This window comes from Leuciscus leuciscus, assembly GCF_965113295.1.
Source record: "Leuciscus leuciscus genome assembly, chromosome: 9".
In the NCBI taxonomy this organism is placed as follows: Eukaryota; Metazoa; Chordata; class Actinopteri; order Cypriniformes; family Leuciscidae; genus Leuciscus; species Leuciscus leuciscus.
In genome coordinates, this window is record NC_138733.1 from 22,709,368 (window position 1) to 22,734,492 (window position 25,125).

At 38.0% G+C, this 25,125-nt stretch overlaps 1 protein-coding gene and 1 long non-coding RNA gene across 4 annotated transcripts; one reads left to right on the forward strand and one right to left on the reverse strand.

Moving 5' to 3' along the window:
* Positions 1-3,410: 3,410 nt before the first annotated feature.
* Positions 3,411-11,336, reverse strand: lhx1a (LIM homeobox 1a). Of its 3 annotated transcripts, XM_082180561.1 has the most exons (6): positions 10,792-11,334; positions 10,443-10,684; positions 8,866-9,089; positions 7,838-8,115; positions 5,894-6,059; positions 3,411-4,833 (listed from the first exon to the last, which is right to left on the reverse strand). In XM_082180561.1, the coding sequence occupies exons 2-6, from the start codon at positions 10,610-10,612 to the stop codon at positions 4,454-4,456; spliced, it is 1,218 nt and encodes a 405-aa protein (XP_082036687.1). In that variant the 5' UTR covers positions 10,613-10,684; positions 10,792-11,334; the 3' UTR covers positions 3,411-4,453. The 3 variants fall into 3 exon arrangements, with proteins under 3 accessions (XP_082036687.1, XP_082036688.1, XP_082036686.1); XM_082180562.1 differs by having other exon boundaries at positions 7,838-8,082; positions 10,443-11,336; XM_082180560.1 differs by having other exon boundaries at positions 10,443-11,334.
* Positions 11,337-11,456: 120 nt separating this feature from the next.
* Positions 11,457-15,783, forward strand: LOC309506681. Its single transcript, XR_014208890.1, has 2 exons — positions 11,457-11,642; positions 15,529-15,783. It is a non-coding gene; the product is annotated as an uncharacterized lncRNA (long non-coding RNA).
* The last annotated feature ends 9,342 nt before the right edge of the window (positions 15,784-25,125 follow it).

Consider the following 25,125-nt stretch of genomic DNA (forward strand, 5'->3'; position numbering starts at 1 on the left):
CATCTTGCCTGTAGTTTTAATTCCTGTTAACTGCATGGTTGCATGCCACTGGTTCATTCATTTTAATGGAATTGAATAACAGCGCCGCATGGCTGCACTCGCACAAGGCCGCTTTAATTGGAATGAATGTTTAAAAATGTGAAAAAAATATTCATGCTGGTGGTTTTCCAGAGAAAAGGACACATTTGTTTTGGGTGACTTCTGCCCATTTCTAAGACCCTTTCAATAACTTTTTGCATACATCTGACTAATTCTGCTTAAAGAAATTCTGCTGATTATTGTGATCAGCCATCAAACAAGTAATCATTTATCAAACTATTAATGAGCTGAACTATTAATTATCATTATCGAGAATAGAACTCATCACGTTTGACGAGTAATGCAAAAACAGTTCAAAATGTTTTTTAAAAATCGAAAAATCTTTTGCCTAAAAATCAAGCAGCGACTTAGTCATTATTGAGTAGTAAGGCTTGCTGATTTTGTCTCTCCATATCATCAGGATTTAAGTTTGTAATATTGTAGACCCAATGGGTTGTCACACTGAAATCAAAATATTTATTTTGAAACTTGATTTATAGCTAGATTTAATGAGATCTTGATTGTGAGGCCTCACCAATCACGCTGTAAAAGTGACGGCATTGCTTTATTCAATGTACAAACTTTCCACATGAAAATAGATTTAGGGTTAAATAGAAAATATAATTAATTATGTGTGCAGTATAACTTAACAGGACCAGCATAGTATAGCCTTACAAATATGATTTGCCACACTACGACACACTCAAATTATAAAATCTTTGTAATCTCATTAGTGTTTATCTTTCCTCACTCATTTGATATGGAAAAATCATATCGCAAAAGGGCAAAAAGATGCCTGATTTATTCTGCATTTTGATTACTATCTTTAAAATTCTGTCTTGTTTTTGTCTGATAAGCAATAATAAACACTTTAAATGAAACGGTTTACACATTATGTCATTGTTTGTTTGATTGTAGAATAACAACATCTACATCAATTCTAAATTCTTTGTATTACTCTAGCGAACTCATATGTCCATATAGCGTTTTAAATATTCACTATTCATTATTACTTAATAACATAAATTCTTAAACTGTATGACCAGATTTGGAAATCTAGCATTTGAATTCTTGACATGCTACATATTTCCTTATCCTGTCATCTATAACATCTATCTTTCTGATACAAAGCAAAATCATTAAATCAATCAATATACTGTATCTAAAAGTGGACTCAACCAAAGAAACCCCCAAACATACCTTTAGTCTCTTGTTCTCTGTACTGAGAAATCAATCGATAATCTGTCCCTGTAATCTGTGTGAAAAGAAATTTAAGAAATTGTTGGCGCTTTACTGCTATTAGTGCTATCAGATGGAAACTGCAGTGAATTACATGTATAGGTACATACAATTCGCTTGTCCAATGAGCCAATGTTAAAAAAATAAATCCTGGCTATAGATGGACGTTCACACTACATGATTCTGTCTTTGCCCGAATGAAAATCAGCTAAAATGTCCATTGTATGTCATTGGATTTGTGCTATGCACATTAGAGAGCTGATTTTTTTTTAAACATCTCTCCTTTTTACAAGACATATTTAAAATGCAGTGTAAGTGTTGATAAGCTTTGGAATCAATAACAACAACAGAGAGAGAAATCCCTCAGTTAATAACCTATGCATGGAATACACATCCTGTGTGTATTAAGTTACACAAACCCCATCACTTCCAACTGACCACCACATCAAAACTTTAACATTAGTGGGATGCGTGTGTGTATTCAAATCATTGCTCTCTAGATTTAAAAAACGCCATTTAAAAACGCGTTTCAAACATTTATATTTAATGTGTCGACAAGGTCAGGCCGAACCAATAGTCGATGTTCAATCAATATGAGATTTGAATTTAAAGAGCTTTGGCCTCCCGGGTGACAGAGCATGGAGTCAGCGGTGTGGTTAAGCCCCGGGCTCAGGAGGGCCCGCAGGCCTGTTTAACTCTCAGGACCATGATTAATTCATAGTGGATTATGTGCTGGGTGCAGCAGGGGCACCGCTGGGCTCCTTCACACTAAAACCACACACTGCAATGAGATAAAGGCTTTTCCCCCAGATAGCAAGCTCAATTTGATGCCGTCTTCCTGGCCTCTGTACCTGTGAAGGATTCTTCCCACATACGCTCCCCACAGAGAGTCAAATCAACTGAATCTCATCTGACTCTTTTGTTTTTCCCTATCTATGAACTGAGATGTGGAATGAGATGAGTTCAGTGATGAGGTTGTCTCTTCTGAACTTGTTTCTCCATATATCTATTGTCTCGGATGCCAAGGTGTTGCAATGTCTGTCATCTTTTAAGATTTTCACGTTTTAGAAGAGAAAGAGCAACTCTGAGGCGCTTCTAATGCGTTGTGAAAGTTATGATTCTTTATCATCTGGCCCCATAATAGATACTGAATATGTTTAAAATATAGAAACTTGTCAGGTTTTCTTGCACAGCCAAGATAAAAAGGAAAGAGATGGTGAATTTATGATGAAGATATACAAAATATTGTATAAAAAATTCAGTTGTATGACATTAAAGTGATCAAATCAAAATGTGAATTAGGTGCTACTGTATAAAAACAAGAAATAAGTTGTTTCCCAAAACAACACAGTTTTGACTTTCCATTTACAGTATATCTCAAAGCGAAAAGGTGAGAACACCCATAATCATATAAACATTTGATTTTGCTGATTTGATCGCTGAGTAAATGATGCTTTGTTAGTATTGTGAAATGCCGTATCACGAAAGGACATCTTTACACGAGTATTGCAGTCAAGACAGCCTTGTGAGGGTTACGTGATGTCCTCCACCACGTCGTGTTCATCCTGAGAGATTACAGTTGGGGAATATTCTTCAGAAGCCATGTTTCTCAGAAAGCAGAAAGCGCCTGTATTTAGATGCTTATAATCTCAGCTAGTCCAAGGAAAAGCACCTATCATCCGAATTTCATATTTTCTAATTTTATTAAAAACTCACAAATTTGTCAACATGTCGTATTTATACAGTGAATGGTCTAATATGCACTGGAGGTCACGTAAGCTTAGGTTTATTAGAACAATAAAAGACATACCATGAGAATTTGATATTTAAAGAAAGTAGCAGCTGCTTGCTGCACATTTGACCATCAATTTCAATAGTTTGGATTTTCCTTTAAAGACACAAAAATAAAACTTGTAGGTCTAAGTATGTTATATTAACAATTTATGAATGTTTTTTTCAGCAGACTAAAAAAATTAAGAAGTCAATACTTCTTATTGTTTTTTAAACACTTACACTTTGTTTCAACACTGCAGATAATGGTGCAAAGCACTTTTACAGTATTTGTGCTATGTTTTTATTTGGCAACTGTCTACTTGTTTTTTTTTTCCAGTTTTTTTTTTTTTTTTTTTTTTGTAAACAACATTTTGTACAAACTAGCACAGTGAACCACAACCCCAGCAAACTTCCATCATACAATATAAATAAAATCAATACAAAAGTTTGGTTGGTTGCTTGGAACATTTTTTCTGGATCAAGAGGTTCTAAATCATGGTTGATACTTTTAACTCCTGAATTAAATATATTACGTAAACAGTTGACTGTTCTATGTCCCTTTCAGACCCTTGTTAAAATAATTTTAGAAGGTAGACTTCATTTATCAACATTTCAAGTTCTCTTCCATTAAATAAAGGGTTCACCATCCATACACATTTTAACATTTTGCCTTTTGAAGGCTAACTTCTTCAGATTTGGTGGAATTCTTGGGGAACAAAAACAGGATATGCCCAGAAAGAGAAGAAAAAAAAAAGCTTTTTCTCCCTGGCCTTCAGAAACATATTTAGTGTCGAAAAGGTTGTTTAAGTGTCAGTATGGCAGAGCCTTGAAAGGCAAGGAGGTCTGAGGAGTTTTCAAATAAATAAATTAGTCTGACGGCTTAGATCTTTCCTAGAGTCAACATTGCAGGTTAGCGTTAGATCAGCCGCCTTGGGTGTTTCTCTGTAAAGCTGACAAGTCTTTGACGGTAGCTGACGCTGTTAATGTGTCGCTATCGCTGTTTTAGAGCGGCGATTTAACCGGTGGTACGTACTGAGCTTCTGGAGGGACGCTTCTGTGCTGGGAGTTCATACAGCGACCTGGTCAACAGTATCATTTCTTTCTCTTCTTGAGTTCGGACTTGGGATAAAGAAAGAAAGAAGGAAACGGAACATCAACACAATGAGTTCAAGAAGGTAAATGTCAATGCCCATGCTGCCCTCTGCTGCTCTCTCTGTGAGCTGTCCCACCACATTTATGACATGGAAAAAAAGGGGGAAAAAGACAAAAATGATAACCAGAATGTGCAGCCAGTGTCCCTGTTCCCTCCCTCCCTCCTCTGTTTATCATAATTTCTCTCTGCTGAAATGTCCGTTCACAGGAGCTACCAGACCGTGCCCTCGTTCATTTCTGATGGAGGGTGGGAGAGGTGGTTGCTGTATCCGGTGCCGTTGAGGGAGAGGGATGTAAAGGATGGACTAGGTCCAAAAACATCTGAGGACATGCTGTGCAGGGGCCCAGGTATCCCTGGCTCTGGGCTGGGTGAGTCCCCTGGGTGGTGAGACATGATATCTGAAAAGCGCTGTACTTCACTGGACGGATGGTGGCCGGGGATAGGATGGTCCATGCCCCCTAGCGGGGTACCGGTGGGTCCTGACGATGGAACGAAGGGGAGGTCTACAGGAGTCTGGGCCTGTGAAGATGGAGGGCCTTGGGGAAAGAAGTCGTAATTCCCTCCCGGGCCGTAGTACTCGCTCTGATAATCTGTAGATACACGAAGGATAAAAGAATTTCGGTTTAGATTTGGAAACAAAGAGCAGGCGGAAACTCCTTGTTTAAAAATTCTGAGAGTATGTAGTGTGTCATTCTTTGGAATAAATCTCAATACGCCACATTAGTCACAGAACATGTTACACTGAAATCACAAATGTAGCTGGGTGGGGAGAACAAAGCTTTGCTAATTACAATGAGGAAGGCTTCGCCTTTCTGAACAGCTGAAAACTTATAAAACAAGCTGTTATTGATATGATAGTGTATATTTAACAATAACTGCTTTGTTTTATGCATATGGAGGAGAACCCAGTAAATTATAATAAAAAATTGTATATAGGAGGAAACTGGGGCTATAGTTATTACAGTGTCTATAGTTCATGTTTCTCAGGGTAAGTGTCACTGAGTATGTGCCTTTAAAGAAACTGACTGTCATAAATTTTGATTTTATTTGTTTACCCAACAACAGCTACAGCAGAAATATATTAGGATTTTAGTAGGAATAACAAAAAAAATTATACTAATTTAAGTGAGTTCATTTTTTTTTATAATCAACATTCAAAACCACTGATACTGAAAATACAGATTTGTGTAATCGAACTTTTGCAATATATATATATAGTAACACACTTAAACTTAGGTCAAATATAAAGTGAAATAAAAATAAACTAGACTGAATAAAATCGACACATGTATATCGTTGGAACAAAGACGCCATTGTGGATTAAAAGTAAAGTAAAAAGTATTAAAAAGTTCTTAACAGAGCAACACAACAAATATCAAACTACTGTTTCCACAATATCAAAGCATTTAAAACACATTGACAACAGGAAAAAATTGCCAGTAGCTATATGTTTAGGAAGCCCAGTCTAATTACAAAACTAAAAATGTATATTTGCAGATTATTTAAACTGAAACCCCAAACTAATAGATATAAAACACGTGTCATTGTCGCGTAACTCTACCATTTTCACTTCTGATGCGAAACAAATGAAACCAGCGCGATAAAGAAATGCATATTTCAGACAAAGGTTTGATATAGATTATATCTTACCTCCATAGTATGAAAACGGGCCGTTTGGAATTAATTCTCCAGGCTCGAGTCTGTCCACAAGCGTTCGCATTCTTCTCGGACTCCGGAAGAACGCGTGTCTCCTCGCGCCGAGCGCGCTCAGCTGTTTCATGCGCCGCTCTTTAGACCGCCGGTTCTGAAACCATACCTAGAGAACGTGGGCAAAAATTGGAAATATTTTTTAAATGTGCTAAACGTGCTAAAATCGGTTACAATAATTAATTGCAGTGGTAAAAACCAACGGTGTGCATTGTATGTGTATGCAGCTTCACGAAATAATTGCAGAAGTAGTGTAGTAGTTCATTACGTTCAGTACGCCTAGTTATATAAATACATAGTTACATGGGCAAACATAAACTATGAAGAAAATTAAAATATATGATCAACTACCAAAATAAAAACATTATAGGTTAACCATTAACATATTTGCGTAAATATATGTGACTGATACATCTTATGATCTGCACTGTTTAAATGATGTCAGAATTATAATTTTTTTTTTTTTTTTTTTTTGATTTTACGAGCTTTCAGAGGGTCAATTCGATTTGATTTATTAGTCAAGTAGGCCTAATTCTAAGTGGTCTAAGTGCAAATACCTGCAGGCTGTACATTTGGCACCGTTTTGACTTAAACATTTAAAGCATTTTTAAACTTTTGTATTTTATTTGTATTAGGCCTATTATTATTTTACTGTGAGTGCAATGCAAACTAACACAAGATGCCCTACAAGATGTGCAAACCTAACAGTCTGGCACTATGGCCTAATGTTTACATGTCACGTTTGCTATTTTTATTGGGTCAGAGCAGCGTTTTCACAGTCTACTGAGGTAGGCCTGTGAAGTGACGGAATACATTCGTATTGTAGTGACAAGATTACTCGTAATTATCGTCACTGTTAGAGAGTCGGATCTAACCTCACTTTAATGATCTTTTAACCCTCCATTTACTCCGACTGAGGGGGCAGCAGCGGGGACTTCAAATCTCTAATTAATACTTAATAGGAGGGTGGTTACCGATATATTAACCGGCTCTATGCAGTTATTATTTCGTAATCTATATATCCACCCTTGAATTCCTTTTGCTAATTATAGTTTACTCTGACGGTCTTAAATATCCAACCTCGCTACTCTATTAATCTCAACCCCTTCCCTGCACTTGATCTTATGTTCAGTCTCATTTTAAGGCATTATCCCCGCAGCACCAATCTATTACGGGGCTTTTAACGATGATGGTGCTTTATCTGTGTTCTTATCGGATCTCTCACGCTGAACAAAATGACCAAGATGAGGATCCTTAAAACGATGCTGACAAATCCCATATAGCGTGCGTAAATGAGGGCGCACATTCGCCAATGTACTGCGCGACTCTCATTGTTCCGCCCGTTCACTCGACAAAAAAAGCAAAGATCGATTCTCAATTTCTCACAGAACACCACCTAGTATGAGGTACTTTGACAGACACGGAGACAGATTTCTGCGTTTCCACTTGACTGAGAACCGTCACAGCATGTCTAAATGTGGTCGCAAAACGTGATGGCGCTGCATTGCCAAGACTCCCATCGTTCTCACCAGTCTGATGCCAGCTGGCGTGCCTCTCCATCTCTCGAGTCAAGTATAAAAGGCTAACCATATAAATGTTACGTCCAAATATTTACAGGTGCCAGCGAAAAGTGTCCTCATTTCAATTCAAATGGTCTTGCCTCAAGGATTGGAAAGGAGGCACAGTGAAGGCTCGCATGTGCTTTTCTCTATTTCATCCAGAAAGAGATATTAGTACCACAATATGCCTAAGAATCACACACTATAAATTCTCGTCAGGAAACAGTATTTGTAGGCCTATCTAATCGTGTTTGTCGTCGCAAGCGTAGCAATTATATGCTACCAATAAACACAGTTTGTTAGTGTATGTAATGCTGTTTAAGTTTACCTGAATAACTCGCATGTTGAGCCCCGTCTCCTGCGCCAGTTGCTCCCTGATGTGTCTGGTTGGTTTGGGGGTCGCCGCGAATGCCGCTTTCAGTGTCTCCAACTGCTTCGCTTTAATCGTGGTACGCGGTCCTCTCCGTTTGCCTCCGAGGTTCTGGTCATCATTTTCATTGTTACCCGTTTCTTTGTCCGATAAGTTTGCGCTTTCCGCATCCTTGACATCGTCCTGTAGCTGGTCTTGCGAATCTGGCGATAAACTAGGGTCACTGCAAGCTGTAACTGAATGTGGAAAGGGACGTCGGAGACAAGGAGTCGAAATAAAAACCTCAGAATTAGGCATGGGGACTAGAGAAGTGTTATACACTAAATAATGGAATGTAAAATAAATAAATAAACCCAAAGAAAAAAAACCGCAAAATTCAATAAAACAAAAGAAGAAATGAATAAACAAAGAAAGAACAAAGAAATACTGGTATTTAGAGCTGACAGAATTGTCACAATGCACTAGTTTACTGTAAAAGATTATTAGAAAATAAACTGTCCAGCTGTTCCTCTGCAATAGGCCACACAATTAATGCAGCAAAATCTGTGCTTCATTTCACATTGATATTGGAAGAAAAAAAAATAGATGCTTTTCAAAATTTGCCATGCATGACACCGTCTGAAGTTTTGTTTTATTATTACTATTTAAGAATATAGAAAAATACAATAATTCGCTTTTGTGAGACATATTGAACGGACTTCAAGAGAGTTCAGTCTGTATTTGTTAAAAATGTTCATGTTTTCATCAAAATATATGTTATTAATCTTTAATCTAAATGTTCAGTATTATTGATATAGCGAAATAATATGGGACAAAAAACCACGGACGCGTACAATAATATATATATATATATATATATATATATATATATATATATATATATATATATATATATATATATATATATATATATATATATATATAATGTATGTATGTATGTATGTATGTATTCCTAGTTATCATTTCACCTAATTCATTTTACTCACCTGAAAGGAGATTGGCGTCTTTTCCGTTCGAGCTGCTTAAATAATCTTCTTTACAGACAAATTTATTTTCGTCTATGATATACAATTCCTCCCCCGTTGATAGCTGCTTGTTACACATCATGCATGTGAAGCAGTTCAGATGAAAGACTTTGCTCCGTGCCCTCCGGACCAAGTCATTCGGCGAGATCCCCTGAGCACAACCCGCGCATTTTGTTCCAAAGCGCCTGCAAATGGACAGACCAAGAAAAGAAAAAAAAGGTCACTATACCACGGTAAAATAGGAGATAAATATGAAAGGATGTTATAATAGCCTATGTCCAGAGCAGGGTCATGTAATAGCATCGTATATATTTGAGTGTATATAAAATTTGTGGTCGTAAATGTCTTATATTATCATCACTGTTATTTTGGGAATAATATACATTTCACAATAATTATTTGTTCAGTTGTTATTGTTTATGCAATGCTAACGCAAAATAAAAAAATGATATTTAGAAATCTATTAGCACACCTAAAAATATACTTTGAATTTAGATTTATTTTGCATGTGTTTTAAAGTGCATTAAAGCATAATTAATAATCACCCGTAACAAAGCCATGTACATTCCTCCAATACAAACACCATTGCAGTAAATACTCACCACTTCATTGTTGTGACCAATAATGTGTATTGTGGTTCTCTGTACAGATTGTTGATTCTGAGTCTGTGATTACATTGTCTGAGGGTTTCCATCTCAAAGTCGTTTATTATTCAAATCCACTTATCACATCTTAACTCGAAGCACTGCAGACAGGGTTGAGACACACGCGGGGCCACTGGGCCGCGTTACACTTTCAACTACCCTGGCAAAGCATTGATCCCTGCGGCTTCCCTGGCTGCCATTCGTTGTAAACAAAGTGTGATTTCCTTAAAACCCTTGCTGCGGACGAGTACACAGACTATTAGTGTATCTGCTCGCCATTTTGCATAACAATTCAAATTAACAAGCATTTAATTAATGGACGTCCTAATCAAATAATCAAACAAGTCGGGCTTGTTGACAGTACTTAGGGTCACACTTCATGTTAGTGTGAATGTAAGTCCTAATTCTAATGAAATCATGCAAAATTGTGTATATATATGCACTATGTATAGCTTTAACAGTATTTTGAATTTAAGTTTATTACAGATCAATTTTCATCAAATTTAAGTAGCACTGTAAATGTTTGAGTGATTGAGAAAAGGCTACTTCCCAAATGTGTGAAACCTCTTTTAAAACTTAACTGTGCCATTTTAAAATTATATAAATTTGGTTGTCTTTTGGTTTCATTTATGTATAACCCATAAACGGTTAAATTAAAACGGTAATAATTAAAATGATTTAACCATAGCTGCAAACCAACCGTTTATATCTGTATATTGGAGTTAAAAATATGACCAACTTTTTCTGTTGTTCTTGTAGACAATTATACCAGTGTCCCTGAAGATCATCGTATTAAATAAACTATATTCCCATGTATCACAGACATAGATCCACAGCAGAAAAAAAAAAAAAAAAAAAAATGTTGATTAGGTCGAACTCACGCAAGGAACTTACCTAAAGAAGTCGTTTTTGCAATAGAGTTTTCCTTCTCGAGAGAAGCATTTCTCTGTTAGGTTACATTTGCACTCGCAGCATTGAACGCACTTGATGTGCCATGCACTGTCCAGAACATTAAGGAGAAACCTGTCTAATATAGGCCTCTCGCAGCCCGCACAGTGGACCATCGTCTTTGGATGTGCTCCCACAGTTACTGCCGTGGTGTCCACAACCTGAGGGTCTGCTGCTCCTGTTTTCCCCTTTCAAAAGAGAGGAGGGAAAGGGGTGTAACGCTGAAGGATGCTCCAAATCAGTCTTGGCGAACAGGTTTGAAAGGAAAAGATCAAGACGTTTTAAATATATTCACCACTTTTGTGTATGCGGATGGACCTGTAGCGGTCCAAAATCAAGATGATAAAAGAGGATCTTCTCATGAGGTAGTGCTTCAGTTGTCAGTCATTATTTCTCATCCTCTTCCTTCCCAAATTCTGAGATGCACAAATGAAGCCAGCATAGATAAATCTTTCAAAACACCAACTGTTCGTTGGCTACAAAGACATGGACATCATTGCGGAAAAAGCAAGTCGCCGTTGTCAACAAGGTGAAGCATTGGTGATGATGTTCATTCAAGTCTTTCATAAGCAAGCATCTAATGCAACCGGTCTTCAGCACAGGAGACACGCGAGCCCAGAGACACTAGAGTGCACTTTACCATGTCCACGTATCCACTGTGTACGTCCCTCTGAAAGATGCAACGACCAAACGCGTTTGAAAAGTGCGTCTCCCTCTGTAACGTGTGCTGTTTTCCTCGGTAAGACAGAAGAGGTGAAAGATGCTAGTGTGAACAGAATGCGCGTGACATCTCGTTGCAGGACTGATGACGATCCCCGAACAGCCTCCGGTGTTCTGCATGTTCCTGAAAGCACACGAGCCAGCCTTATTCACAGCCTCCTGACGTCACTCCGGGCCGAGGCCAATCAGCGGCTTGCCGTTCAAGTAACCATTAGCTATCCCCTCACCGCTTTACCGGCACACTCTGCGCTATTTATAGGGAACAGAGGACACCAATTGTCAAAAATCCCAGAAACTGTCATATCTTAGTTAATGTGGGGAGTCAGAAAACAGACCTTGCTATTTGAAAGTCTTTTTACTTTTTCTCGTCATTTTCCAATAATCGTCTATTCTGGTGGAGCCGAGGGACAAGAAGCATTTGATAAGGTACATATCTGATAATTTACGCATTGTTTATGTATAGCATATGTAGATGTGTCAGTGCGTTAAGTTATTGGAGATGCGTCATGCTGTGAAAACTGTCGTGTAACTGAGTGTGACTGCGTTGTTTATTTATTAAAAAGAAATGTAGCGCAAGGATGCTTATTCTGGAATATGCATTGTTTTTTTCTTTATTCATTGTATAGCCTATTGAATAACAGCGCAAGCATGAAATGATTTATATGTATTTGTTATTAATGTATTCAATAAGACAACAGAATGCGTTCAGAAACCTTCATGAAGTATGCCATAAAATAATAACGTAGGCTACTTTGTTTTATAAAATCATGTCTTGGGCGAGAACTAATGTGAAAATGTCAAAAAGAGTTAATTTCCCCATTCACTGACACTAAATCTAATTTATAGCCATAATATATCCCAAGACAGTAAGATAGAATAATACACAGCTTTAAAAACTATCTTTTAAAGCTATTCTTTATAGCCTACTCCGTTTAAAGAATTTTACGAAGACAATTTGACAACGTCATTCAATCAACGAAAAGACACTTAATCCTCCTTTGGTCCTTTGTTAAAAGAGAGAAAGTGAAAGACAGGAGGGCTTTAAACTTTACAGGACGTTAGATCACCTCAGCAGCCTCTAATGGCCCAAACACCTTTTGGTGTTATGTTGGATCTGTTAAGTCCGTTCTTCTGATTTTAAGCAATAAACACCGTGTTCTTCAAGTTCTGTAGCCTATAGCTAATAGTCACATTTCATTGTAAATAACAATTAGGGGTATAGGGCTAATGAATTTAGAACCATTTCAGATTGTATGGGTTCCAGCTTGTTTCCTTGTATGGATGGACAATAATTTTCTCGATAACCCTTGAATGTTATTTTTTTGTGTTTTATAATAATTAAAATATGTTCAGTGTGTAATATTTGAAACAAATGAAGATATTTGCAATGAAATCTGAGAATTTCTGTCCCTCCATTGAAATTCACCCAAAACTCTGACGGTTCATGAAGAGATCATAAAATAAATATCAATATGATGTAATTATGGCTATTTTCTTCTGTACACTAATTATTTTCTAATATGAAATGTTTAGTTTTTGCTGTATGCACATTAACCTTTACTGAAATTTTCACAGCAAATATTTGTATCTGTAATAATTCAATATCATTAAAGCACACGTTCCGAATCCTAATCTTATTTAGAACCTCTGGTATATTTGCCTTCATGTGTGACACTGACACAATTCACCACCATATAAAGATTCTGCCATTCCTGCTTACACACATCACGCCCCTCAACCTCACAATCTCAGCTATTTACATTCTCTCCGCGTATATTGTGCAATCGTTCCAGTCTGGAATCTGGAACCAATACCACGCAACTTTGTGCATATGGGCCATTTCTCATGTAAAACGGAATAGTGGGGCTGGTCCACTCTATGGCAGCAAAAGGCCTTACACAACACACAAAAACAGCTGCCGATGAGCGTCTAGGGAGTGCTCCTCTTTGACTGTGGGACCCTTGGATGACATGTGTTGTTTCACGACGAATAACAGATAAAAGATGAACACACTCCATCTTTTGCAGTCGCCTATGCGTCCACCACTCCTCCCCTTTCTCTCATTTGAACTAGTCTCATTTAAACATTTCTCACTCTTTGGAAGGCATGCCAATCCACTGGTTATTTCGTCTTCAATAATAGAGAGAATGGAATATAGAGAGAAACGGAATAAAACAGTCTATAATAATATTTTACTATGTGTGCAACAACATTTAAACAATTTCGTATATTCTTTTCGTCACATTTCTGTTTATATCGGCCATATTTTAGTGTATAATACATTATCACTTTATTAGAGGCTAAAACTTGTTATTACAGCTTAATAATAATAATAATAATAGCCTAATAATAATAATACGGTAATAATAATAATACTTTTCTAGCACTGATTATCCCTATGACATTATATGTTAACAGTTAAAAATAATTTGACTGAACTTAAAAAAAATATGTTTTCTTTGTAATTCGTATGATTTAAAATAACCTAACATTTTACCCTCATTTGTTCATCATGTATTTTAGTAATTGCACCCGTTCATCGAGAGGGATTTGGAAAAATCATATATTCAGGTTGTATGAACAAAATCTGCTTTCCACTTTGAGAAGAACTTCGGAAACATTTAGGCTATATCGCTTGTCTATCCTACAAGGGAAGTTTCATTAATAATAATAATAATAATAATAAACATCATGCTTACAAATGTTTCCATTTCGATAGCAGACTGATAATTAGGCATGCTGACTCATCCATGATGATGGGGATACAGCTTTCAATTAGTGGCATCGTCAGGTGGACTGACCGAACGGAAAAAACGGCCAGTCTGGAGATGGGGCAGTGCTAGAGGGAGCTATCGATCGAAAAATTCTCACCACTGAGAGACCAATGCCTGTCAAACTGCACTGGCTGCTTTACGCATGCTCTTAGCGCGGAATCTTTTTCGATTAAGCTGAACCTAAAAAGCAAGAGAGTGAATCAAACAGTTAGTGGTTTATAGATACTGTAGAAATTCTCCGAAATGTATTATCACATAAAATGTGCAGCCTTTTAAATCTCAGCCAAGTGCATATTCAAGAGATGTATGCATATGGAACTTGTTAAAAGGCAAAGATTTCTGTTGTTCACGTCATGATCAGTGCATTTTGCTAAAGTGCAGTGTTAAAGTTCAGTGATGAGATGCATGGGATATGTAAATAAATATCTATATAAAAAAATAAATAAAAAATAAATTATTTATCTTGAACGAGCTGCGAGTATTATAGAGTCAAATCGTTTGGAATATAGGCTATCTAAAACTAATATTAATTTGACTAAATTTGTTGAATATTTTAGCACTTTTGTTCGTTTGTGGATGTTAGTTAAATAGGCTATTCGTTTTAAAATAAAACAAAAATTCCGCGAATAAAACAAAACGTACGTAAATACAATTTGAAAGTGTCATCTCAAAGCAAATACCATTACTATTAAGAGGGTGAGTGGTTTTGCTTTTTAGTGTATTTCTTTCCCGCACTGTGTAGTCATTCTATATAGCTACGATACATTAACTGAGCCAGTGTGGGCAGAGCAGTGTGTGATCGCTGGCCGTACAGACACGCTGTGACTCCAGTAATAAAGTGAGAAATATTACCCCTTACTCGGGCTTTGATCAGCTGGTGCACCGGGACCGCCAGGAGCCCGAGCAAAGGGGGGCTCTGTGCCTCGGGCCCCTCTCCATATCGCTCTGCACCGCTGCCTGTTTGTTTACGCGTTTTATTCATGATATGTGGAATGACTAGTAACGTGCTCTGCAGTAATAAAAAAATAAAAAAAATAAAAAAACGCAAAATATAGTGCGGACATTAACATTATGACATTATAAATTCGAAACTAATATAAATATTGTGGTAGCCTACTTTTATTATCATAGATTATCTGTCCAAAGGCCTATGCAGTTAACTTTTTTTCCGAAAATAAAATTAAGTTGAAATGTTGAAAATATATATTACTTAATTTCTTTTAAAGTCTTCACTACTTTTTTTACTCTTAGAATGGCTTCATTAAAATTAAGTTAACCTAAAACAGTTTTTTGAAGAGACCAATCAGCAAAACAACAGATCAAAAGGCCTGACATGGCAGCAAACAACCCCACTGAGCACTCAGGACAGCACCTATGCCCTTACCAAACGGTGTGCGCACGCGTGTGAGACCGCGCGCGCAGTGTGTGTGTGTGTGTGTGTGTGTGTGTGTGTGTGGGGAGGGGGGTGCAATTTAAATATGACTGCAATGAAGCATGTGTCTTGCTTTGCTTTCAAGAGAATGTCTTTATTTTCGCAGTGTGGACAATAGGCGTGTGGTGCTCCAGGACCGCGTTGTGTCAATCTTTTCGGCTCTGCGGTGCAGTGAGGTGATGTGCAACGACCAAACCCGGACCCACAGCATGTCCAAACCGATTAGGGGGCAGGGACGACTGAAGCAAGACCTCTGCAATTATATTCCTTACTGCAGTCTTCAACCAAAAATATGCACTCTAAATCCCAGACTAACTCAACGAATTGTTGACTTGTGGGTAAATAAAGTGTTCAGGAATAATTAGCAGTCCATCAGTGAAACCGTGACCACGTCAAATGAGATGCTCCTGTGAGCATAAAAAGCAAACATAATCCAATAGCTTCAGTATTGACCAGTAACTACAAATTTTTTTCCCTGACTTTCCAACTCTGCCGAAGACTGGCAAGATAAATTCGATTTGGGTTATAGATCTCGTAGTCACTGGAACAGCTGTTATTTCCCCCCTAAACCCGATAATCAAACACAGACACGACGACCCGCTTAGGCCTTGCATCCAAGACCAAGGATTAACAGTCTTATTCAAATTTTAACTATGCCAGACGACTAAATACGACACGAATAATCATGCAATTATAAAATAGCTTCCAAAAATGTGATTATTAATCAGTCAGATAGTCTACATTTTGACAAAGTAAATCTTAATATTTTGTTAATATTCGAGATGGATGGAAAATTATTGAGCAACAAGCACGAGCGTGAGTGGGAAATCAACGTGATTATGATGATGACTCACCCAATGGAAAGCGAAATGCCTATAACAATAAACGTGTAATAACATTATATTGTCTTAGATACGATATAACAATCGTTCTTGATGCACCTAAACATCAACAAAAACCATAAGAACATCTACGTCATCATCTCATTAGAGACACACAAGCAAAGAGCAGTGACAAGAACATTTTTATATTATTCCCCGCTGGGCACGAATAGAAACGAGCAGTCTTTGAGAGTGGTCGCTCTAGTTTAGATTAATGGTTCCCAGCGCTTATTCTGCAGTGCGGGTGAAAGGGCCAGGATCACTAATGATTATAATATAATGTGTGGTGATAACCACTCCCTTTGAGATATTATCGCGCAGTGGGCAATGCTCGGGGGACGACTGCGGGGCTGAAAATCAGCAGATAGCTACTAAACACGAGCAGATTTCTGCACTGAAGCTCCAACAGCCTGCAAGACTACAGTGCTGTCTGCTGCTGATATCAACAAGGGCTGAATTAAAGCACTATTTCTGTTTTTAAGAAACCTAGAATGATTTGTTTTCGTTTTTTTTTCTTTCTTTTTTTTTTTTCTTGAAAATAGCCAATGACTAATCTGTATAGGTAGGCTACACTATTATAGCCTTCCATCTGAAATACTGGCTTTAAATGATGAACTTTAGTTTCTTTCCTTTCGGATGTTTTACTTCCATCTCATTATTGATCACCTTTTTACACAAACCAGAGTACTCGTGTTATTGGAACCAGTGCATCATTACATGTAGGAGCTGTCAGGTATATGTGCTGAAAACGGCAACAACAACAACAACAACAAAAAAAAAAAAAAAAAAAAAAAACGCGAAGAGATGCAAAACATAATTCACTTCATCCTTGAATTTTTTATATTTCTCAATTTAATACAAATTATTACGGCTTTGATAAGACAGGGTTTCAGAAATTGTAATCAAAGAAAGGACAAAGATCCGTTCGGCCTATGGATGAGTGGGTGGCGCTATTAATTTGCGAACGTTCATCAAGAACGTTAAGAACTTCCAACCTCATAGAAATCCTCAGCTAGAATTCTAGAGCTTCGGGAAATCCAGCCAAACCAGAAAACAACTAGGCCAGCTATATACACACACACACACTTACAACTAAGTAATTGTAAGTATTTCTAAGTAACTGAAAATATCACAAACCACATAAAACATAAAGAAAACATAAAGCCTCCAATAAAAAAAATAAAAAAAAATGTAAACGATGCTAATCGATGTAATCCAAGTTTAAAAATAGAAAATATGAAAAGACCGGGCACATCCCTTCTCATGGCAATCGACTGCCTCGGATCAATAACAAAGCTGCCTGACTAACTTCTCCGAGAGTCTGGAGCGAACGCAGGAAAAGGGGGTGATCCTAAAGGACCACGGGAGACAAGGCCTCGGCAATCCCTCCTCATTCATCTTCATTGCCTTTGTGTGCACAAAAAGCAAGCCCTGCATAAGGTAAAGCCACCATCAAAGCCATGGCTTTATTTTATATCCTATAGATCAGGAGGGAGACAAAGCTTTATTTTCGCCAGGAGAGAGATATTTTACCTCCGCCGTACGGTTTTATGTTGGAGAGGTGTCAGACAGACGAAATGAATGGCTAATGCATAGGCAAAACGCACTCACCCCAGCATGCCTCACGTCAGCAGGCGCAGTCGGGATTTAGGGCCGGTGAGAGCAGAGCGCGCGACTGAGCACGAGCATATAAATACGTGATGTTCTCGACTGGTCCAGATACATGTGCATACAGTGCCATTTTTAAACCCATACGCGCAGTAGTAATCGTTAAGGAGATTTACAAAGGGATTCCTTGCAATACCCAACATTTTCTCACTCTTTGTCATTACCATACCACCACAGCAACGCTGGTTTAAAATAGAAATATAAGGTGGCAATTTATGGTTAGGGCTTGCATATAAATAATAAGCATGCTTCAGAGTTTTGTTTAGGATGCATGGTCGTATGAGGTTGTGAATAAATTGTTATGCACTGCCAATAATCTTATTTTGCACCAGCCTTGGATCCCCTCCAAATTATGCAGGATCCAAACAAACGTTTTCAATTCGTTATATGGGCAACATTTTATTTTAATGGGACAGTTTATTTCAGGGAGTGGCTTATCTGCATTGGCTGTGGCTTTATCAGTCACAAACATTGAGCTCATAGTGTATCCACCATTATTTCTCTGTCCATTCACTCATTCTCTGTCAGGTATGAGTCCAGGACAAACATTTTACAAACTTTTTAGCAAATGTTGAGGCAAAGACAGGATTGGCAGTCATGCTTGGCTCATCTCAGCTCTGATACTGTATAAAACAAACTAGTGATAAAGAGAAAATGATTGTTTGATGATGACATTGAGTCCTACTCAAGACTCTCAAAACCATTCCCATTTGAAATGGACAAAAGTTGAACGATAAGGTAGAAAACTGTTCACACAGAGGGGGGAAAAAAAACTGCACGATGCACTGAAAAGAAAATATTCTCATTTCCAGCAGACAACAAAAGCCAAGAAACTGGTTAGAATGCCAAATGCCAGACAAACCCATTTTTGCTGCTGGCCCTCCTGTTGTTCCAGGGCCATTAGTTGAATGAGGTGCTGTTCCACTGTACTCCAGCAGTTCCTCACTGCACGTGTGTTGAGATATCTCGGTTGCTTTACTCACAGACTACAGACTTTCATATTCCCCCTGCTGCGTCTCGAGAGCTGAAACAGAGGGTGGGCATGCAAATAGTTTTCTCTGTACGGTGGGCTCAGATGAGACCGTTACCTTGTTTGGAGCAGTTTTTCCTCTTGTGTGTTTGTGCCTGAATGGGCCATCAGGTAGGCATGGCGGGAGGTAGGGCTGTATGACTTGGAGTGATGGGTTGAAAAGGTGAAGAGGTCATGACCTCTGGGTGTTTTACGAGAGACTGTGGCTGATTTGTCTTCAGCGGTGCATGTTGTTGGCATCTTCACACCCTTGAGTTGCTGGCTGGCAGGACAGGACAGGATAGGGGGGTTGCTGGCTGTAAATTAGCACACTGGCATAGTGACAGGCAGTCAGGGCCATGGGAATGGCACCCACCTTGACCTGTTTGCGGGTCTGCCGGGTCCAGATGGCAGAGACCGCTGGAGCAGACCTTAGTTTGAAAATATCACCTAAAAGAGCACATACCCTTAAGGCATCCTAATCACAGTACGTCTGAACAGACTGTAGTGTAAGTCGCCTTACGGATGTAGTTGTATCTAAATTTCATCTATACGTAACATGATAAATAGGCTATAAAATTACAGTCCTCTGGAAACAAGTGCTAGGCAACGATTAATTGTGATTAATCGCATCCAAAATAAAAGTTTGTGTTTACATAATATATGTGTGTGTACTGTGTATAATTATTTTGTATATAAATACACACATATGCATGTATATATTTAAGAAAAATGTGTTACTTATATATAAAAAAAAAATATATATATATATATAAATATAAACTATAAACTATAAATATATATATATACAGTATATACATGCAACTATTTCTTAAATATATACATGCATATGTGTGTATTTATATATACAAAATAATTATACACAGTACACACACATATATTATGTTAAAACAAACGTTTGATGCGATTAATCGCGATTAATCGTTGCCCAGCACTAAGATATAAACAAAAGGAAGCATATTTTCATAAAATGTATATATATATATATATATATATATATATATATATATACACACATTAGTATATATAGTACACGTTTATTTTAATATAAACTATATAAATATATATTTTAATTATATACTTTTTATATATTTATTGCCTAATTTTGCATTTATATTTATATACATATACATATTTTATGTAGGCTATATAGTCTAGGTCGAAAAACAAACTTCAGTCTGTAAAAAAATGAAATGTCAAGAATATATTTTTTTTCTATTTGAATACAAGAAAATAATATCTGCCTATCTCAGCATTTCCCCATTCACCTTCTAGAGATCTATGCATCATACCCTCACAGTATATGGTGTCTTATTGACTGCTCCTGGGATGTAAAAGATCCTAGCTCTTTAATATGTATTCCCTGCTTCCTCCTCAAGGTGTGGGTGGGAATTAATACTCAAATGCTGCTGGAAGCCAGACCTCTTACAAATCAAGTAATTCCTGTTACTGGAAGACAAACATACCCTAGATCTAATCAGGCCTGCAGGAATCCCCTATCAGAGCATCACAGGTTCACCGTCTCTCCCGCTTCCCGACCAGCCTCACGAAATGGCGATTAGGCAGACCAGCAAGTGTATGCGTCTGAACATAAATCTCACCTATACTCTCCATTTCTAGATAACTATATATCTGTTAAAGATAGACAGGCAGTTGCAGAGTTTTAAGGATGTTGCAACAAAAGGAAGAGGCTCAATGAATCAAGCTCTATCCAATACACTGGGGCACATATCAGTTGTACTGCTATGGTTACTTATAGTGCAACATATATGCATAAAAATGCATCTGTGTTGAACGTATATACTGCTAGTTTAATCAACTGCTACTATGTATATTTAATAGGATTTTGAACATCATCTGATATGCAAGGACTACATTTCAACAATTTTTTTTTAAATTGAGTCTGTAATTGCCTCTTTGTTGCATTCACTAGTTCGAATGTTCTAGACCGACAGGAATTCTGTTGCAGTTGGCCATATTAAAAGTAAAAGAAAAAATCCAACAGTATGAGAACTCGTTTGTTTATTACTACTATTGATTTCATGCCTTAATGTATTGTAAAATAATCAATTTATTGTTTTGAATTATTTTATTTGGCCTAACATTCACACACACACACACACACACACACACACACACACACACACACACACACACACACACACACACACACACACACACACACACACACACACACACACACACACACACACACACACACACACACACACACACACACTAACTAACCTAACCTCTAAACCTACCCATCACAGAAAACTTTTTGCAATTTTTACATTTTCTGAAAACATCACTTAGTATAATTAATATGCTGTTTTCCTCATGGGGACCAAGAAATGTTCCCACAAGGACAAGGATTTTGGATAATGCCATCTTGTATGGTTAACCTGGCCACACACGCACGCACGCACGCACACACACACACACACACACACACAACTTCAACTTTTTAATTTTTATGTTTAATCTGATTTCAACAGTTCAAGTGTTCTACTCTTGTCCATACACAGACACAGATAGAGGATTGGGTGTGGCTTTCTGCACTGTCAGAGATTTCAGACCCGAGAAAGAACATCAAGATACACACTGAAAGATTGATTGATTGATTGCCAACAGAATGCCCTGGAACTTCCTTTAGCACAAGATAATGTAATTGAGCTAGCTTCACTGCGATGAGAGAGCCAGACAAATACCGTTCTCCTGTAGCCTTGCACAGACAAAAGCCTGCTTGATAGGATATTTCTTTTCATTGGTCATGTTCACAATGGGATGAAGTGGTCTTCCCGAATCCCACAGGTGCGCTGTATGGTCCTCCCTGTTTGTCAGCCTACAGAGAAGTCCCATGCTATTCACCTGAGCCCAATCCTCAGTGTAAAAGCTGATTGTGGTGGTGTTATCGACTTCTTCTTGTAATTCTCTGCTGAAAAAAAGGAAGTGGAAAGTTTTATCTCTGTGCGGCAGCAGTGGGGAGGGGTGAGAGTTCACTCTCTGTAAGCTTGAGACACTGAAAATATTAATGCCAGGACAGCTTTGCACACACAGAAAAGCCCCCATAGACCTTCGCTGTTCTGAGTAAGAGATGGAAAGCAGAATTAACATAGCACAAAAAACATGTGAGCACCAATCTGATATATTGTACAGTATTTGCAAGATTTTCCCCATTTAAACGGCTTATATATACTTCTCTTTGGATCTTGCGTGGATCAGTGACAGAAATGGATTTGACTGTAAATAAACAGTGTGAGCGGATTGACTTGCATGGTTTTAATGATTATCAGAGAGCTGGTGAAATATTATGGTAGAATTGAACAATGTAAAGAGAGAAATATATATGGATGTATGGTGCTGTGTGTCCAGCTGCTGTTACAAAGTAAAAACTTCATTTCAATTTCAATTTTATTGACCCTGGAAATTTCAATAAATCTGTCACAAACAAATGATTTAAGTGTGTGTATTTTTTTTTGTCCAATGTTGTGTTGTGAAATCACACTCATATGTGGTTGTTTAAAAATGCACTATAAATAAAGTCATTATTAAATTATTATTTTGTGTTTCTCAAAAAAACTTTGGAAAACAATGTTTTTATTTAAAACAATGAATCAAAGTGGAATTCTCTATGAATTCCTATGCAAACTTAGTTCTATCAAGCCATACCAGACAGTCCTGTGTCTGAACACTGCCTTAAGAACAGATAATTCATTGGGGCAGGTCAAGAGGAAAGTGTAAAGGTATGGTGAAAACCCATAAGCTGTTTCATTTGCATGTACATAAGTTGAAAATTACAGGGGGACATTTTCCTGTCCTTTAATTCTGGCTTTACCCCTTTGGTTTGTTTGCCCATCTTCCAATAAGACACACCCCCTGATCCCCCCACCCTTGATGCCCTTCAACCCTTTGTGCTCTTCTCCAAATACAGCACATCCCCAAAATAAGAAACAGCAAATCTGCTCCCTCTTAGCCGTAGACGTGTTTACCATCCCATAATACTGCTCCCAGATTTGTTCAGCCCTTTGGATTGCCTTTTCTGCTCATATTCCCCCTCCGCTCTTATCACCGAACAAAGCGGCTTCTTCCCCCCATCGCAAAGCTCAGAAACCCCTGATTGTTAAAATGGTAAGTATCGGAGGCGTTCTCCATTTCCACTGTAAAACCTGGAGACTAATGCAACGCAACCACACCGCGCTAGGGGAGATTGCTGTCAACACTCTCCAAAAACTGCAAACTCAGATTAGACTCTGCTCTCGACGTCGATTTCAAAAGGCTTGCGCGCTTATTCAAGCCCAACATGAAATAATCTGCATCTATTCAGATATAGAGAGGGTGTATAGAAGTTATTGATGTCAACTTTGCATGCTGATTGCTACCTTGGTTCTGCTGCTGGTATAATTGAACTGAAAAGAGGCATGGAAAATGGCTTCCCTTGGATCTTAATACCCTGGTAAAGAATTCACTGTTTGGTTTTTGAAAATGTGTAATATTCTAAAGTAAATGGTATAGCTGGCTAAAAGAGCCCAGTCTGGGATACCCACGGCACATTTATTTAGCCATAAAAGAAGTTTTTATGTAGAAGAGGTGGGATATTTTCATAATACACAGCTATACAATTGCTGCTCAGTATTATGTTCACTTGGCTATTGCTGCCTGTTTACACAGCATTAAAATCCTAATATATTTCACATACTATTTTGTCTTGTTCAATCAATAGCTGTTTAAAAACCGACCCTTTTTACACAATAATTTCTTACATTAAGAAAAGCTCCAGACTTTTAATGAATTATATATATATGTTTGTGTGTGTGTGTGTGTGTGTGTGTGTGTGTGTGTGTGTGTGTGTGTGTGCGTGCGTAAAGAACCTTAGAAGCACTATAGCAAATAAAACATACAAAATTCACACATAGCAGATAGCAGTATATGTCAAATAGCAGCACCTCATATAAATGCAGTCTGCTTAGAAGTGTCAGATGGCTAAGCTTGAAATTCTGGCCATGGACCTGCCAAATTGCCCAACAGAGCTTGTATATGTGTGTGTTCAACAGAGTTTGTGTGTGTGTGTGTGCTCAGCTCAGGTTAAACTGAATGGGAATCGCACAGGCTACACACTGTTTGTTTTGGACTCAATAGCATCTCATTTACACGTGTTAATTGCAGCTAATTGGTTCTAATTGGATGAACAGGAAACCCTCTGGGACCATTCATACCTTTAATTTGAGGTAAATATCATTAATTAACATATGTTAATTGGAGCCAATTAACATTGATTAAGAGATGCCAGCCACAAGAAAAAGTACAACTATCAAAATTCGACAGAACCAGATACGTGGTTCAGGAAGAGATGCGCGTGGATGAAGCAGCATCTGGACCGATGCTGTTTGGGTGGCTTTGGGTGACGAATTGGGACGCTCAGCCTGGCATGGCTGCGTTTTGTCTTGTGCTGCCCCTGCCCCATGGCACACCTGCGCAGGAAGTGCTCCCATGGACAGAGGGCATCTGTAGGCCCATGAGGGGCCAGCGTGTGCTGCACCGCCGGAGCGCGAGAGATTAGAGGAGCTGCTGCTGAGTCCGGCAGATAGGGAGGGGACGGAGACAGAAAGAGTGAAAGAGAGAGAGAGAGAGAGAGAGAGAGAGAGGGGCGGGGGAGAGATGAAGCTGCAAGCCACTATAAGTATGGATGGTGAGGGTTGGAATGAATTTAAGATGTTGTTGAGAAAGGAAATAAGGAGAAAATGTATCCTGAGTGCAATAGCATTTTTGGGAAGGCTAAGAACAAAGGCTGAACTGTGAAGGCCACGATATACTCACTGTAAAGTTTTTTTATTTTTTTTTATTATTTTTTTTGGCTTAAAAAGAAGTTTGAAATACCTTTTCAGTGATATACTGTTAGCGAACATCCTGTCGCCCCCCTTTGCTGCTTAGAACGGAGTTTAGATAAATATGCGCTGCCTGCTTTTTTTTCAATAAAATAAACACAACAAAAATGACAGTGGTGAGAAAAAAGCAGTTAAGAAAGCATCTGATCATAGCAATGTGGATATGTTTGCACCAGCTCTGCAATTTGGCACACCAGTCAAGTCGAATGAAGATTTCCCTGTCAAAGAAAGCGGTGCCT

What these genes read in the sequence shown, in the direction of transcription:
- lhx1a (XM_082180561.1), bottom strand. Translation starts at nt 10,612, where the DNA reads ATGGTCCACTGTGCGGGCTGCGAGAGGCCTATATTAGACAGGTTTCTC. An exon ending in AGACGCCAATCTCCTTTCAG is followed by an intron (nt 8,116 to 8,865) that starts GTGAGTAAAATG and finishes TTCCACATTCAG; the next exon opens with TTACAGCTTGCAGTGACCCT. An exon ending in CCCGTTTTCATACTATGGAG is followed by an intron (nt 4,834 to 5,893) that starts GTAAGATATAAT and finishes GTGTATCTACAG; the next exon opens with ATTATCAGAGCGAGTACTAC.